The sequence below is a fragment of the Phalacrocorax carbo genome, chromosome Z (genome assembly GCF_963921805.1).
Source record: "Phalacrocorax carbo chromosome Z, bPhaCar2.1, whole genome shotgun sequence".
In the NCBI taxonomy this organism is placed as follows: Eukaryota; Metazoa; Chordata; class Aves; order Suliformes; family Phalacrocoracidae; genus Phalacrocorax; species Phalacrocorax carbo.
The window spans coordinates 25,180,296-25,198,296 of record NC_087548.1 but is presented as its reverse complement, the minus strand read 5'-3'; the positions used below and the strand labels follow the sequence as shown (position 1 = coordinate 25,198,296).

The window sequence follows — 18,001 nt, the reverse complement described above, 5'->3', positions numbered from 1 at the left end:
GGGTCAGCTGTCCTGGCTGTGTCCCCTCCCAGCTTCTTGTGTACCCCCAGCCTACTTGCTGGGGGGCCAGCATGAGAAACAAAAAGGCCTCGATGCTGTGTAAGCACTGCTCAGCAATAGCTAAAATACAGGTGTGTTATCATCATTGTTTTGGTTACAAGTCCAAAACATAACCCCATACCAGCTACTAAGAAAAAAATTAACTCAGTCCCAGCCAAACTAATACAGAGAATAATTCTTAACAGAATTAAGCTGAAGATAGGAGAACTTGCAGATCTGTTTGTGGTTTGTTTTGGGGTTTTTTCTTCTTTTATGTACGCTTCCTTACAAACAATATTGTGACATATTTAGCTCTTAAAAGCATTGTCTTTTATGCAGTGACTATATTTGAACAGTGTTTGTGTAGTTGTACAAAAGGCCTTTATAGCAGTGTATACTCTATGTGCTGCAAATCCAGACCTCTGTGGGAGCTGAAGGTCCATATTAGAACCATGAAAATGCTGGTTATTCTCTGGTTATGTGTGCTGAGCTAAGGAGCAGTGAAACACGAGTATTTGGGGTGGGTACTTCGTTGTTGCTGGTTCTCATAACTGCTAGCTACTCACAGTAGTTGGTGTCTGTTCATTTGGAATAGCACTTTCACTCTAATGATACATCAAAATCTATGGAGAGTTTGATAAATCTCATCATTGAAGAAGGAAGTCTTAATGTCTATATAAGATCAGTGGGTTGACATCTGAATTCCAGAAGGATGCAGAGCACATATACCTACCAGACCAGCACACGGCAGCATAATTTAGGAATTATGAAATCACACTCAGGAGAACTAGACAACTGAAGTAGCTTGGGCGTTCTCTTTGGGAAGACACATGGGATACAGTTCCTGAGAGTTCATGTCGGATGCAGACTTCTGCCAGACACCAGATAAGTGGACTGAAAATGTCAGGAGTTTTCTAGGCATCATCTGGAAACAGCCTCAGCCTCCAGTTGCTATTCTGCTAGTCTTTGCCTCTGGATTATGAAAGACAGCCCAACTTTTTTCTGGATCTGGGATTGTTTTCTAAAATTCTTTGTTTCAGGTCATGCTTGAGGCAAAGCATAAATCAAATAAAGCAGTTGCTTGAATTTAATAAAGAACTGTAGCATGTATTTTTTTTTACAGTGAATAGTGGAAGTTCACTAAAAGATTGGCTCATATTCTTAGGTGCATATGTTTTGTACTTCATGCAAACAAATATTTGAATTATAAAAGCATGTCCAGATAGTGGTGTCCCATGCTCTAAAAAGTAACTGCAGCAACATTTTCTTGTTTTACACAGTTCAAAAATTCCATCATAAAGTAGATGAGTCAGTTTCAGGTCCTACAGATTCTGTTTCAATACAAGACAGCATTTCCAGGCACCTTCTTAGCTATATAAATGTACAGCTGTCACTACCCTGTGCACTATGGGTAATTGTAGTCACTACTCAAAGGTAGAAAACCCTCATGTTTCTTTTCCTGAAGTTAGTAGCTTCTTTACACATATATAAACATCTGACAAAGAGATAAAGGAGATGATATGTGACGAAACTGACATCCATACCTCGCCTTCCTTTCTGGGCATCAAAGAAGTGCTTTGTTAGTATTCAGCAATAAAGTTGGATATAATTAAGTAGTTTCTAGAGCTTGTCTATGTTCTCAGGTATCTTGTTTCAAGAGCTGGTAAAAATAATATTACAAGATCATAGGCATTTATGGGTTAAGTTGTGATATTTGTAAGGAAAACAAGATGTTGGGAGGTTTTAATGAGGATTGGCTTATATATCTGTGTTCTACCAATTTTGGTGAACTGATAGTAATAAAATCCCTGTGACAACAGCAGAAGAGCTCATCATAGCATTGAAGCTGGAGGAAGAGCACATGCATTTCTTTGCTTGTCCCTTCCAAATTAGGAATCATTAGCAAGTAATTATACCCTCTACCTGGATTGGCATGTATTGATACTATATATCAAGAACCTTGTTAGTGTCAATTAGGAGTTAAAACTGGTTCTAAACTGTGCAGTAATAAGTGTTTAGTTTGGGCAGTAAACAACTTCAAAAGCTGATCTGCCTCCAATTTTAAAGAAGAAAAGAAGAAAAACCCAAACCTACACACAGAAGTGACACTCATTCTGGAAATTCATAGTGAATTCAACACTACGCTCCATTAAAAACGACCCTCTTTTCTCAGATCATCCATCTGTAATTGGTTGTTCCTGACTCCAAAAGTATATAGTTGTGATTCAGCAGTTGTAGTCAGCCTATTGCAGTTAGTCAGATATAACTTTCTAAATATTGTGTGTTGAGGAAAGCCTCAGATCCTGTGTACTTGGTCCTTGGGAATGGCAAACATCCCATCTGAGGAATGTCTGATAGCCTACTACAAAAATATAGGGTTTTTTCTTTCATATATAACAACTCCGCTGAGAGGAAGTTGCTAGGTGCTTTCTGCATTAGATTGAAATCGCTTTAAGAGCCATCTCTTAAGAGCACAGGAGCAGGCAATTTCAAAGTGTCCAAAGTCAAGCAAGTGGGGTGGAAGGCTGGCTTCGTTGAGCAGGGAACTACTTCTAGAACTTAGGCAGAAAAGGAAAGTCTATAGACATTGGAAGCAAGGACAGGCAACACAGGAGGACTACAGAGATCCTATTTGCCACTGTAGAGAGAAAATTAATGTGGCCGAAGCTTGATTAGAGTTCAAGCTGGCCAGCACTGTGAAAGACAACAAAAAGGGCTTCTTTAAATATGTTAACAGCAAAAGGAGGATCAGAAACAGCACACCATTGCTTGATTCAATGGTGGTCACCTCACAAATAAGGATGTAGACAAAGCAGAATAATTTAATCTTTGGGTAATCCTGGTTATATATACAAACTGGGGGGCAAGAGGCTGGAGAGCAGCCCCGCAGAAAGACATCTGGGGGTTTGGGTTGATGGCAAGTTGAATATGGGTCCACAGAGTGCCCTGGCACCCGAAAGGGGTGCAGCAAGCACAGCATAGCCAGCCGGTTGAGGGAGGTGATTGTCCCACTCTTGTGTCCACCGCATGTGTGCAGGCTTGGGCACCTCACTGTAAGAAGGGCATCAAAGTGTTAGAGTGTGTCCAGAGGAGGGCCACCAAGATGGTGAAAGCTCTCAAGAGCAAGACTTAGGAGGAGCAGCTGAGGTCACTTGGTTTGCTCAGCATGAAGAAGAGAAGGCTGAGGAGTGACCTCATTGCAGCCTACGACAACTTCCTCACAGGGGCAGTCGAAGGGGGCGTGCTCATCTCCTCTCTCTGCTGAACAGTGATAGGACACAAGGAGATGGAATTAAGCTGCATCAGGGAAAGTTCAGATTAGGAAAAGGTTCTTCACTGAGCAGGTGGTCAGTCACTGGAACAGGCTCGCCAGGAATGTGATCACGGCACCAAGCCTGTCAGAGTTCAAGGAGCATCTGGACAACATTCTTAGTCATATGGTTTAGTTTTAGGTAGTCATGAAAGGAGCAGGGAGTTGGATTTGATGGTCTGTATGGGTCCCTTCCAACTTGAGACGTTTTATGATTCTATGAATCTAATTCTCTCATTTAGGAAGAGAATGAGAGAATGGGCCTACCAGCTGTAGGACAGCTTTTGCTGAAAAGGACCTGGGGGTTTACCTGATGTGCTGTTGCAGTGAAGGGGGCTAACAATATCCTGGGCTGTATTAGGAGGAGTGTTGCGAGCAAGTCCAGGGAGGTGATCTTTCCCGTCCACAGCATTGATGAGGCCACACCTAGAGTACTGTGTCCAGTTTTGGAGTCCCCAGTACAAGAGATGTGGAGCTACTGGAGCAGAAGGCCACTAAAATAGTAAGGGACAGGTATCTGAAGGGAGGGTGTAAAGAAGACAGAGGCAGACTTTTTTCAGTGTGTCTAGTGACAGAACTAGAGGCAACATGCACAAACTGAAACGCAGGATGCCCTGTCTGCACATAAGGAAACAATTTGGACCATGAGTATAACCCAGCTCTGATGCAGGTTGCCCAGAGAGGTGGTAGAATCTTCCTCTGTGGAGATCTTTAAAAGCTGCCTGGGCGTGGTGCTGGCCAATCAGCTCTAGGTGACCCTGCTTGAGCAGAGGGACTGGGCAAGGTAATGTCCAGAGGTCCCTTCCAACCTCAACTATTCTGTGATTCTGTAATGACTAAAAAGTAATGATCCAGTGCTCAGAGTTGATGCTTCATATCTTGAGGCACCTTTACCTTGCAACAGAGAAAATGTCTTATGACAATTACGCTGAAAAAAGTCAAGGGATGGTACTTTCTTAGAGAAGTAATCACTAGGGTTCTCATGCTACATGGCCTATGCAAGTAGCATTTAGCAGCAGCTGTTGGGGTGCAATTCTGGTTTTGCTTCTCATCACGTTGCTTCATGTTAGCCTCTACAAAATGAGGATGATATAGGAGCAGATACGGACTTCTGCTTTGCTCTAGGGAGTGTGAGATATCTTCTTTTTTGCTATATCAAATAGTGTTGTATGTAGGTCTTTCTGAATATTGCTTTAACTCATATTCAGTTTTACTGGGCTGAGATCTGCAATAGGTGTTGTATCTTGTGATTCAGGGAATATGAGGCTTGTCAGTGTGAATTCTTCACAGCTTCTGTTAGTATAGTAAAAATGTTCACTGTACATAGTTATGCAAAAAATTTATTTATCGTACACATTACTGTTTGTGTGTTCCCTGTAGCCTTTAGTTGTTAGATATTGCAGATTATTTTACAAGTGTTTCTACTGAGTTTTTGTAAATTTTTAATAGTCCTGGCATCTTTTAAGTAGGGAAAATCTGCATAAGTATTAGATAGTTTGGTGATGGAAGGAAAGAAGAGGGTGGAAAGGTAATGTGAGCTTACACAGAAAAAGTGGTAGTTGTATCTCACCCTAATTAATATCACTGTAGTTAATGTGCTCTTAATATTTGTGAGAATCTCAACTGTGGTTTGTGGAACTTCTCATGATGGTATTTGCTTGAGGTTTTTCTTTCTCTCCTCCCCTTCATTTAACTCTTCCTCAAAAATAGGAGATTCTGGTGTCTGGGGCTTGAAAAAGAATTTTGCTTTGTTGGAACTCTTGGAACGGTTGCAGAATGGACCTACAGGGCAGTGTGGGACGGCAGAAGAAGCCATTGATCTATCTGGAGAGGTACTGAGTTCTAAAAAAAAAGTTTGTTACATTTGCTTAAAGTTATTTCTAGATAGAAAAAAAAATCAAAATCAGTTCTTTGCCAAATGTAATTTCACTGTTAATGCTGCTGTGTTCTTTCAGTATCTAGTATTAAGCTTCAATTAATTCCTTCATAATTAAATGATAATCTATATTGGCTGAAGCAGAAAATAAAAAGGTATTGCTAAGCATGCATGCTCTTTTCCCCTTTTTTAGACTTCTAAGTTCTTTAGAAAACGTTACTTATTTTGATATTTTAGTTATAGTTATTTCGGGACAGTTTTCTAAAGTTTCTTAGGCATTCTTCCTAAAGACTTCAGCTCTTCTCGAGCAGTTGCTGTTTATCATCTTTGATATCACTACATCATGTGATAGTACTTCATTATCAAAACTAGCTGGTTTAATCATTCCAGTATTAACAACTGGGCAGTGCCATTCTAGCAATAGATAGCTGTCCTAAATGCATATTTTTCCATTGGTGTTTTGCCTGTAAGTTTGTAATTCTTTGTTCTGTAATGACTGCTTTGGAGGAAGTGACTGGAGCCTGAGTTACTTTATCCTCCAAACCATTACAACTTCCACTGACGTTTGGATTTCTGAAATCACTGAACACCTGTAGAATAATGTACTGGAGTTGACTGTAAAGGAAACTGACTTTTATTTTTTTTTAATTTGTTGAGAACTTAAAGTTTTCAAAGTAATCAAAGTATTTATTAGTGTGTAACTTTTAAAGCAAGTCTGCTTTCAGGCTTATTTTGGTGGCAGGTCTTCTAATTTTTTTCAGTTATTGGGATTAAATGTTAACAACTTCAGCTTTGTCTTTTTTTTTTATTTAGAGTATCATTCGTTGCGATGAAGATGAAGCCCACGTTGCATCTGTATATTGCACTGTTTGTGCCACTCACCTGTGCGCAGACTGTTCCCAGCTTACTCATTCTACAAAGACACTAGCGAAACACAGGCGTGTACCTCTTGCTGATAAGCCTCATGAGAAGACCATGTGCTCCCAACACCAAGTGCATGCTATTGAGTTTGTTTGTTTAGAAGAGGGCTGTCAGGCGAGTCCTCTGATGTGCTGTGTCTGCAAAGAATATGGGAAGCATCAAGGTCATAAGGTACTGCTAATATTCCATTTCTAGTCATGGAGTGGCTTGCATAACTGTTTATCCAATTTAAGTACAAAAGACTATCAAGAAAGGAGGGTAGATTCTTGATGTGTCTTTATAGAAGTAACATCATACTGTTCTTTTATGTTCCCTTCATTTCAGGTAACTGCTATGGTAAAATAGCAGTTAAAAGAAAAAAAAAATTATTTCTAAGATGACAATAAGTTATTTATGTATTAAGATGGACAGTCCAGTTAACTGATGCTTTTCTGAACTTCTCACAGCATTGAGTCACAGTTCTGAAAATTGTTTTCATCATGCAAACACTGGGTTCCCCCAACCTGGTGCAGTCTAACCACTTTTCTTTTTTAATAATTGCTTATAATTTCTTATAATTGCTTTTTTGTAGTTGTTTATAAACAGGCAAATTTGTATGTTTACTTGTGTAATTGCTAGATGTTTGTCTTAGTCTCGGCATAATCTGTAACTCCTGATTGCATTTTAAATTGCAAGATGGTTTTAAATTCTTACTTGACTTTCCTATATATGTGTCTGTGTGTGTCTGTGCATGTCTGAGCATATACACACATACACATGCACACACTTATATTAAATATGTAGTAAAATAGACAAGATTATTAAAGAAGATATTTGTGACTGATCTGTGATATGTTGCTTTTAATTAACAGCATTCTGTCTTGGAACCAGAAGCAAACCAGATTCGTGCATCCATTTTAGACATGGCCCACTGTATAAGAACTTTCACAGAAGAAATCTCAGATTATTCCAGAAAACTAGTTGGAATTGTTCAGCATATAGAAGGAGGAGAACAAATAGTTGAAGATGGAGTTGGAATGGCCCATACTGAACATGTATGCTTTTTTATTTTTCCCCACATGCACAGAATGTTTGCTTTTTGTAATAACTAAGATAAGGAATTTCTTTGAAAATTATGCATAGGTTTTATAAGACAAGACCATATGTTCTTATCTATACCAAGTTGGTATTTATGCTTAAGCCAGCAGGTACAGGGGAACTTGTAGTCCGTTACAATGTTTTTAGGCTACATGAAAACAGGGAGGCAGTAGGGAAAGCTGTAAACTGCTAGTACTGTATTGAAGTACTGTGACGGATTGCATCTATTCTCAGGTGCTGTGATGCTATCGAGGCTTTTTTCCCTGGTCAGTTTTAGTAAGGTGTGTATGCATGCAAATAGCTACTTGATTATTGGAGTAACTTCTTGGAGGATCTTGATCTTAGGGCAGGTAAGACTTTCTGTATAACTGGGACTTGAACTGTGACGTAGCCAAACAGATGTGAACATAAGTTAGAAACTGGAATAAAATGAAAAAAATATGCTTCTGGAATCAACTGATGTCCTTAATCCTCTGGATCTCCTGACTGCAACGCTGTAGGTACCAGGGACTGCAGAGAACGCTCGCTCATGCGTCCGAGCCTATTTTTCTGATCTTCATGAAACCCTTTGTCGTCAGGAGGAAATGGCTCTTAGTGTTGTTGACGCTCATGTGAGAGAGAAGTTGATTTGGCTTAGGCAACAGCAAGAAGATATGACCATCCTCTTGTCACAGGTTTCAACAGCTTGCCTTCATTGCGAAAAGACTTTACAGCAGGTAGGTTGGCAAGTAAGCTGTAACATATGCCAAGATAGGTGGAACTGCAAATTAAGTTTAGGCTACTAACGAAAAGGTTAGATGGTACTCTGCATTTTTATTTCCTTTACAATGCTGAGACAATAATGATATGTCATGAGATTGACGTATTCATTACGAGGGGGTGTTAGACAAGGATAATCAGTAAAAAAGCATCAAGTTCTCCTGTTGCTGGAAATCCTGCGGCATGATTGTCTTGACTGGAGTAATTTCTGGTTATTTGTGAGGTTTGTGGGAAGGAGAGATGAAACTGCAGCAAAAAACCCACAAGATTTATGGGAATGATTTTACAGTTCCAGTAACCAATATAGGTGTTTGAAGATAGTTGTCGTAAAAGGCTGGTAGGAAGAAATGTTTTAGGACCAAATAACTTCCAGTAGCACTTGTAGTATGGGTAATTCAACATATTAAATGTGTGAAGAAAGTGGCTTTATGAGAGTATCTATTTGGTCCATTATTCCCTTAATTTAGTGATAGCAAGAAGTAAATAGTATATGTAGCGTACAGTAAAAGTGTGAGAAATTACTTCATTAATGCGTTACTGTACTTTTTTTTTTTTATTTGTTTAGATCTAGTGTCTGGTTGCTTAGTCACATGTACTTTTAACTGTGCAGATGTTCCCATCATTAATGGGTAGACATTAGTAATATTTTTTTGTTAAGTGTGTTGCTTTATGCTGCAAAGCAGCTGCTCTCTTCCAGCTGCTGGAATGATATATGACTGACATAAATATTCTTTATATATTACATTACTGTCTCATATAATTTATATTCTTATTCCTACAGGACTAAGAGAGATCAAAGAAAAAAATTTTTTAAACTGCAGAACTATTTAGTATCTACTAGGATTAAGGAAGAATGACAAGGCCTTCATATTTGTATTGCAATTTTAAATAAATTTATTTTGTAAATATGAGTTTCTTTAACTAGAGTATCCCTATTTAAAATGCTTTATTTCCAGCCATCATTTTTACGCTGTGTTTAGTTACTTTAAGTAAGTTACTAAAGGAAAGGCATGCTTTTGTTTTCTTTTTTTAGGATGACTGCAGAGTAGTGTTGGCCAAACAGGAAATTACAAGGTTGCTAGAGACATTACAGAAACAGCAGCAGCAGTTTACGGAACTTGCAGATCATGTACAGCTGGATGCTAGCATACCTGTCACTTTTACAAAGGTATTCTGAATCTCATGAAAGTACAGCTATCCACTTTATGAAGTCCCAAATATAATTTAACAGTAAGCAGGAATAATATATGTTCATTATGATGTTGTAGTTGTTGCAGGAAATTTAGGCAGTGCAGTATCAGTTGGAGCCACAGTGTCTTATCATATGATGAGTGCCATCTGGTATTTGAGCAACAAAACCACTGTGCTGTTATAATCAGTGTGAGAAATATTAATATTACGTTGACTACATCAGTAGCTTTGTTTGGACATTAGCTGCTTTCTTTTCTATATGTAAGATATTATTTGTGAATTCTAGAAACACTTTTCTTTGGAAACACTCCTGATTTGTTGTACATTCAGTTCAGGCCAGGAATCTGCCATTTGGTTTTCCATGTATTTTTGGCTTTTTCATGAGGATGGCATAACTTCTGCAGAATGTTTATTATTTCCTGCAGAATTGCACACCTATTTTTATATGCAATAATGCTATTATAACTGCCAGTTTAAAATATTAAAAAGAATATGTTTCGTTCAATTTGTTACATGATAATTTGTCTTGTAGTTGTTTGCATTTACTGATAGTTCAGACACAGTTCATCTGCTAAGTAGTGGGGTTTTTTTTATTGCTTTAATACAATTTCAATATCACCTGTTCTTTGAAAAGAGTGAAATTGTTTGGAGTTTGATAATGGTGATACTTTTCACGTAGGAGAGTAAATAAATTTGAAACACTGAAGAACAAGAAGTACTTTGATTTATGGGGGTTTTTTTGTTCTGAATTGGTGTCACAAATAAACCCATGTGGATCCTGCTGACTACGCCAAATTGTTGCAAATACAGATTTACGGATATGGCCACCTACACAAAATTGTTGGGAATATGATTTATTAATGGGTTTGGTTAGCATTTTAAGATTTATTAATATTTTTGAGATAGATCACAGTATTAGGTTGTATAATTCTTAACAGCATCAGCCACTTTAAAGCAGCAATTTGATGGAATTTATTACAATCAACATAGCAACTTAAAGATTTGAGAATGGCATGGTTCACTCTATTACTTACATAGAAGATGTGCACAAGGGAAAATTCAGTTATGTTCAAGTTAGAATGATTCACAGAGGGACTGTGGATGCAGGGTATAAGAAGGACCCTCCCATTGAGCCGCGAGGTTCAGAACAGACCCTCTTGCTTTCTAAACTCCTTTTAGAGAGAAGTCTAGGTGCAGCTAGGTCCAGTCTTAGTCTCAGACTTGGTCAGCGGTTTGCGTGAATAGTGATTATATACAGTCAAAGTGCACAGACACACATACCAAGGTTAACCTGTGAGTAAAATTTCCCTTTTTGTGAGTTTCATTAATTACTTCTATGTGCTGGCGTTCATCAGCACGCGGCTGGTGAACCTCGTGCAGTTAGGCCTTTGAGTCCTCCTGAAATCGTCAACAGACGATCCTTCAGTCCTCAAAAAATCTACCCCCAGAGGCGTCCCAGCCCAGGGTGTTATCCCAAAAAGTGGGTTTGTTCATCTGGTGTGCAAAACACCAAACTACACCCAGAGCTGAGGTATTTGATTTAATTAATTTTTGTGCAAAGATTGGTGCTAGGTGGTAACCCACAAAGCTACCACACTGCTCAGAGAAACTACGAAGCATTTATACAGTTAAATGTGTCGGTCACAGCTCATACTCATATGCCTCAGCTAATAATTGGTTAATTTCTTTCTCACTTCAGTGTAAAGGTACAGCTCACTTTTAATTTACCACACATGCTCAGGGAGTAAGGGACTTACTAGAGGGGTGGCGGTTCCTGGCCTACGGGCCTGATTTATAGCATTATAATGAGGATAGTTCCCCTAATGGGCACTTTGTTCTTATCTACATCCCAATTCAGTTTTCTTCAGGATATCAAGGGGGACATGCTGGGTCACACAGCCCACTGCAGTCCTGGAAAGCTCAAAAGGTCTCCCTCTTGGATCACTATTTATAGGATCGAGATGATCGGCTTTGGTCAATATTTTACATTCTGGCCACAATTCTGGTACACAATTCAGGCAGCAGATGGCCCAGGTGTGGACAGAGATTGCCCGGCACCCAAGTTGTCAGGACCAAGATAACAGAACAATGGGGCTTATTCTGGGATCTCAGAGTGGCCTGGGTGGAGGGGCCGGGCTGCACCACCACAATGGGTAAAAGAGGATCTGTTGTTGCTGAGATGTTAAACTGAGGGCCTAGCTGTTGCTGTTGAAGCTTTTACTGTAGGAAATGGATGCTTCCATGGGGAATCTGTCCTGTCTCAGATATTAAATTTCTTCCAGATAATTTGTTTTGTAACTTCAGTATATTTGAATTTCCATGTAAGAACTGCTTTGTCAGTTTGTCAGTGAAATGCAACGTTTTCACTTCTGCCCCTCCCTTCCCTATTCAGCAGAGACCAGAGTTAGTAAGGTCAGGGAGACCTCTTCTGCAAACCCTCATTGTTCCATGAATGAAGCAGCATTCACATTTCACAGATGATTAATTGCATTCTGTGTATGCAGATTTGATTGATGCTGCCATCTCACAGGGCTGAGTCAGAGAGGCATTTTGGATGTCTGGGTTTGCCTTTAGGAGCTGTTAATCTCCTCAGAAAATTTTGATTGCTAATTTCTGAGCATTTGGAAAGAGAATGGTTACAGCCGGCTAAGCTGTAACAGGTCTGAAATAGGTCTTGGCTTGGGGGACCCAGAAGTCTTCCAGTGTCTCTCTACACCTCAGCTTTCTTTAGAAAGAAAAGGGGGCTTCTATTGTTTTTCTCCTGTGACAAATGGATATTTTTATGAAATCTTCTGAAGCTTAGATTCTGAATTTCAAAGGTGCCAAAGCAAATGTCATTTTTCACAAAAACAGCAGGAGCCGTGAAAAAGTAAGGTGAAAATAATTACTTTGGTCTCTTACTTTTTACGTTTCCTCGGTTCTGACAAAGTTTAAAGCTCTCTTTCCACACAACATTTTTAAGAATGCTGTCATGCTGATGGCCCCTGTTGTGACTTGTGGTGAGGCTGCTTGTACCTGAAAGGTCTGTGCCTGGCAACAGGTATCAGACAGAAGTAAAAGCTTCAGATCAAAAAGTGTAAACTGTTATTATATCACTGAAAAGGTCTTTCTCAGCACCTCTCATGCACTGAAGGCTGCGTCCATTAAAAAAATCAAAAAACCATTTCAAACAGTACCAGATCAGAGGAACATTCCATATCCAGCAAAGCTTATGGAGATTTAAGGCGGGGAGGAAGAAGTCCTTTTTACTGTTGAAAGTGAGTAGGTTTTAGCCACATTTTTTGTTTCACTGGTGACATGAAAAACATGGATAGTGCTGCTTCCTCCTCCTAAACCATCAAGAGAAATGCTAAATACACAGCTCTGAAGGAAGGATTAGGAGACTTCCAGGACAATATGCTAAAAATATTTCAAGAAATATGTTAGTGTATTATTTTTTCCTCAGTTGTTGTTAATACATTGTTTCCAATGGATCCTTCTTTACCTATGTATTTAGAAGGACATTGGCCAAATAAGATTGAGGTATCTTCACATACTTAGCTTCTTGGCAAGAAAATGGATCCTCATCTAGGAGTGTGATCCTTATTTGAAGAGAGAAGTTGCTTTGTCCTGGTCAAATGAGAGCAGTGGCTGTGGAGTGTTATATACAGGAATAGCAATTGGTTATCCTAAGTATTTGTGTGTACGTACTGGTGAGAGGGAAAAATACTAAGGAAATAGTACCTGAGGTAGTAAAGAGCACTTATCCATCATCCATGTGGAAGCAAGTATCAGAAACTGCTAACTCATACCAACACCAAGAACACGCAAGAAGACAGAAGACAGTCATCTATCAGAGGGGAAGCACTTAACACTATCTTTAAGTAAACAGCTTTTGTCTCATCAACAGATTTCTTAATAAAGGCAAAGCACAAGGACAAAAACCAAGAGAAGTTCTTCTGCTGCACTTCCTGTACTGAAGTTTAAGAAGACACCCAAGTTTTACTTGAACAGAAGTCAGAGGTTACCTGTTTTTAAGTATGCTGTCAAGTTATGCACCTGCCAGAAATGCAGACACGAAGGGGTTTTACTGGACAAATTTTTTAAAATAACATTTTTTATTAAAGGTGCTGATAGAGTTGATGCAGAGATATTTTTTTCATCTGCCAGTTTCTACCTGTGAGCATCAATAGTCAATTATTTCTGACTCATATTACAGGTGCTATCCATTGATTGTTTTCTGAGTAGAAGCTTTTCTTGCAAGGTTCTTCCTGAAGTGACAGAACTAGTCACACAAAAAGTGGAAAGCTGGTGTCCATCACAGGTTTCATTTTGATTCCTTCTGAGAGAGTACAAACATACTGTTCTCACTCCAAACCTTACAGAAAACAAACTGCAACGGGGTGGCTAAATTTCACAGACTCACTCATCTCCACTTCCCTGACACAAAGTTGCACAGGCCAAGCACTGCCTCTGCCCTCCAGCCGTGGCAGCTGTACAGGTGACTGGTGCTTCTGGTGGAGCCCTGCGGGGATAGCCAGGCTGGATCACTGTCAGCCAGCGACCAGCATGCTGCCTTCAGCAAGGAACCTATAATTAGTAGCTATATCCAGAGCTGCCTCTTTTCCTTCCGCCTTCCTTTCAGGCACAGAGAAGAACTGGGGAGATTCATCCCCAGAAATTTTAGACAAAATCAGAACTGAGGCTTGAGTGTGAATAGAGTGCTGGAGGCAGAGCATTTTTAGACTCTTCAGTGCCTTTTGCATAATTCTTTGTGTTCTTTCTCTTTGCCTGCACCTTTCCTGCTGACATGCTTGTCAAGAATCTACCCACAGGTTTTTCTTCTCCAGTAGGAGAACCCTTTCTGGTAACATGCTGTTTTGCAGTGTTGTAACTGAATTTGGCAACTTCAGCTCTGAATCAAAAAATGTAGAACTTGGAGGAAATTATATAAAAAAGCTAGTAAGTCTCAATGTTTTGTTTTCCAAATCTGGAATATTCAGTTTGTCTTTTGGTTTTGGAGCATCTGCCTTGTGTAGTATAAATGCTGTAGCACTGAAACTGCTCAGCTTGTACAAGTTTATTTCACAGAGTCAAATAAAGTCATTTTTTCACAACAAATAGTCAGCATGTGTTCTATGCCAAGGACATTCTGGTCCCTAAATATCTGTGGTTTCAAGAAACAAACAGACAGATTCATAGATGAATAATACAACAAGATCTGTTAGTTGCAGAAGCCACACTATTGGCTCAGTAAGTCCATGGGCTGTAATCTGTTACACACAGGGAAGGTTTTTAGTGGAGTTATCACTCTCTGCTTTCCCTGTTCTGTAATTTTCACATGTATCTATCTTTACCCAGTTTCAGACAATGTGCTAGATTAGATGGACCTTTGATCTGACACTTAAAATTGTGATGTTGCTGACTTTTGCATTGTGGTATTTGCATAATTTTTAAATTTTTATTTGTTTTTTAGAAAGCAGTTTTTCGAGGTGTTTTTACTCTCTTTGGAGATTGCAATAGCATAAGGTCATTGAATTAATCTGTATTGATTATTCGGGCAATATGCTACTTCTGTGAAAGGGAAGAATGGAGTTGCATGTCATGATGTCATGATGTCATCCAGCTATATAATGGATCCTCTGTGCATGTGTGTTTTGTGTATCTCAAGTTGCATAATGTAGATGTTTATACATCCAGTGACACTGGTGCACATTGATCTTGTACCAGGAGAGACTGTAGCATTTTTGCACTCAGTAAGTAGCATTTCTAATTCAAGAAGAAATAAAAAGGTGTGTGAGGAGGACACAAATTTTTGTATAATGCTTGCCCGGCACAGTGCTGTCCAGATTTTGATGAAAACAAATGTATTGCCCCATAGTCCTGATGACTGAAACTCTGGTATTTCATCAAGGCAGCATTTCTAAGTAGTTCAAAATATGTTTCAGGGATAAATAGTAATCTTAGCCTCTGGTGTGTGTTTTACAATTTATGGTTTGCTGCTTTATATTAATAATACCACTTGATTGTTGTTAGCATCAGCTCATTCAATACTCATGGTAGCTCAATCTAAAGTGAAATAGGAAGTTGATTCTCTTTCCTTACCTCTAAGCAAGACGGGTGGGAGGGGGATGTTTGTTTTTCTTCACTATTTCAGATTACTGCTTAATGCTAATAATGTTGCTGTTGTAATGTGGTAAAGTATTGGAAGTGGCTTGAGGTGAAGAGGCGTAGCTATGGAGCCTCCAGCAAGGAAGTAGTTCTATAGGTGTGGGCACTAATAATGTGACAAAACATGGTGGAAAAACCTCAAAACCAACAGAGAGTTCTCTGGTCTGAGAATTCTAACTAATTGCTACAAACAGCTCCTCATTTGGTTTGAGCCATGCTTGATGAAAGAATTTGAAATTTTATCAAGTACAGACACACTACCATGAGACTGCCTGTCTTTCTAAAAGGCATGTGGTAGCTCAGGCAGAAGTTACAGGTTCACTATAGAGATTATTGGATATTTTGGTTTATATTATTGCTGGAGGTGATTAGTGTTTGTGACTTGTATTTTTGGAGCCTATCCATTTAATCGTTTTACATTTACATTTACATTTAATCACTTTACAAATAGTGACAAGATAATTATCTTAAACATAAGGGCTTTCTAATTTGAGTTTCCTAAACTTGCTGTTATTCTGTGTACACTATTTCTTCCAGGACAACAGGGTACATATTGGGCCAAAAATGGAAATTCGGGTTGTCACTCTAGGATTAGATGGAGCTGGCAAAACAACAATTTTGTTTAAGTTAAAGCAAGATGAATTCATGCAGCCTATTCCAACAATAGGTTAGTAGCAACACTTTAAATGTAATGATTTTTCTGAACGTTTGACTTATCCGTAGAATTTGATTATTTTATATTCATACAGAGCACGACTATAAAACTTTAATATTTTTGTTCTAGGTTTTAATGTTGAAACAGTAGAATACAAGAATTTGAAGTTTACTATTTGGGATGTAGGAGGGAAGCATAAATTGAGGCCCTTGTGGAAACATTATTATCTCAATACACAAGGTGAGACTAATACAACTTTTAAACTGTATTTTGTCTTCTAGCTTGTATTTCAGAGCCAAAAAGATTATTAACAGAAATAATTTGTAACTGTAGAAAATTGTTCATCTAATGCAAAGTACAGCTGTTAGATTCATGAGCTAAGAAATTTTAATCCAGCTGGTCATAGTGCCTGCTGCATGATAAAGGTGCATTCTCCATAAATCCATCAGGCAGTTCATGGAGCCAAACAAAATTAGAATCTCTGTTAAACTGGTTCTAGCTGACACAGACAAGGCCCAGCGTTCCAAAGTTTGCATAGTGAGAAGCAGTACTTGCCAGCTATGAAATTTAAATAGCACTTGAAACAAAAATACTCAGCCTTTAGGAGCCTCTAGTTGGTGACTTAAAAAAATTCTACAAAGTTCTGTAACTTCTGACTTGGTATTGCACTGTGATATCTGGCCATAGATGAGATTACTGATTCTGAAAACACTGATCTAAATGGTGCCCACTTAGAAATTCACGCTCTTCTGTAAATCTCCACAGTTTTTTAATCTAGAAAGGGGTTCCTCTTCATTAATTAATTCAGAATTATCTGAAATACTTAGGAATGACAAATGTCAGTTTATGTGTTCCACTTTGTGCGTTATTTCAGCCTTCATTGCAAACTTTAACATTTGAAGTTGTTCATCTTTTCAAACTTTTAAAAATTGTATTTGGGGATTTCTGTTGTCCTCTTAAAACTTACCTTGCAAATACCAGTAGCACGGAATCATGTCTGCCTGGAAGAATTGTATGCTGGAAAGTCTGAAGCAGTTAACCGGGTGCATAGATGCATCCTTAGAGTAAGTTTTGTTTAGTTTTAGGCATTTTTTTCCTTGCAGAAACCATGCGTTTAAATTCTGTCCTCTAGGTCTGCCTCCCTGACTCTCCAGTGTTTCTGGCATCTTGGTGACTCTCTGTAGTGGAGAGTAAAATCTACTGCTGCTGTGCCAGGACCATGGCAATCTTCACTGGATTGTGTAGCCTGTAGCTGAAGGAAGCTGTGCCGATTTGGCTGAACCTGTAGATTTTACAGCCAGTTAAGGGAAACTGCAACAGTCATGTGGGATTTGATTGAATATAAATGATTCAAGAAATGGTTTAAACTGAGATACTTAATCCACACATAGTAAATCTGTGTTTAGACCTAAGTAGTTAAAACACCACAGCCTTCGTGTTAGACTAGGCAAGCAACTTCAGACTTTTTTTCCCTGGTTTAGGGTGAATTCTAGATTTTTGTCAAAAGTATAGAGGTATGTAAGACATTTCTCAGTCCTCCTGGATTTGAAATTGAATTTGCGTACTGCTGAGAAACTTCACATAGAAGGCTGCTAGAAAAAAAAGAATTGTGTAAGTTGAAAGCTAATTTTACAGAGTTCATATCTGAATGTAAAACTTTTCTTTCTTTCATAGCGGTGATGTTTGTTGTTGATAGCAGTCACAGAGACAGGGTCAGTGAAGCACACAGTGAACTTGCAAAATTATTAACAGAGAAGGAATTGCGGGATGCCTTGCTCTTGATCTTTGCTAATAAACAGGTACTTATGATTTTTTTCACTTTGTTACTCTTTTCCTTAGTTTGTGTATCAAATTCCAACTTTCTGGACCCTCTACTATGGGTACGGAATGGTAATATGGAAAGCAAAAAATGTAGATGTTTTCTGTATATTTAATGCTGGTAAAGTAAGTGGTGCTAGAGTGCTTAGTAGATTCAACAACTAGTTTTTGGTTTATGGTAACAAGTAGTAAATACGTAACCAGT

The 18,001-nt window shown here is 38.7% G+C and overlaps 1 protein-coding gene across 3 annotated transcripts in view; it reads left to right on the top strand.

Moving 5' to 3' along the window:
• TRIM23 (tripartite motif containing 23) overlaps window positions 1-18,001 on the top strand; it is a 29,268-nt gene that overhangs the window by 7,911 nt on the left and 3,356 nt on the right. For all 3 annotated transcript variants that reach the window (XM_064439110.1, XM_064439109.1, XM_064439111.1), the window contains exons 3-10: window positions 5,060-5,181; window positions 6,039-6,317; window positions 6,998-7,180; window positions 7,724-7,939; window positions 9,016-9,150; window positions 15,861-15,990; window positions 16,108-16,218; window positions 17,653-17,777. In XM_064439110.1, the coding sequence (XP_064295180.1) occupies window positions 5,060-5,181; window positions 6,039-6,317; window positions 6,998-7,180; window positions 7,724-7,939; window positions 9,016-9,150; window positions 15,861-15,990; window positions 16,108-16,218; window positions 17,653-17,777 (1,301 nt within the window). The remainder of the gene's footprint in view (window positions 1-5,059; window positions 5,182-6,038; window positions 6,318-6,997; window positions 7,181-7,723; window positions 7,940-9,015; window positions 9,151-15,860; window positions 15,991-16,107; window positions 16,219-17,652; window positions 17,778-18,001) is intronic.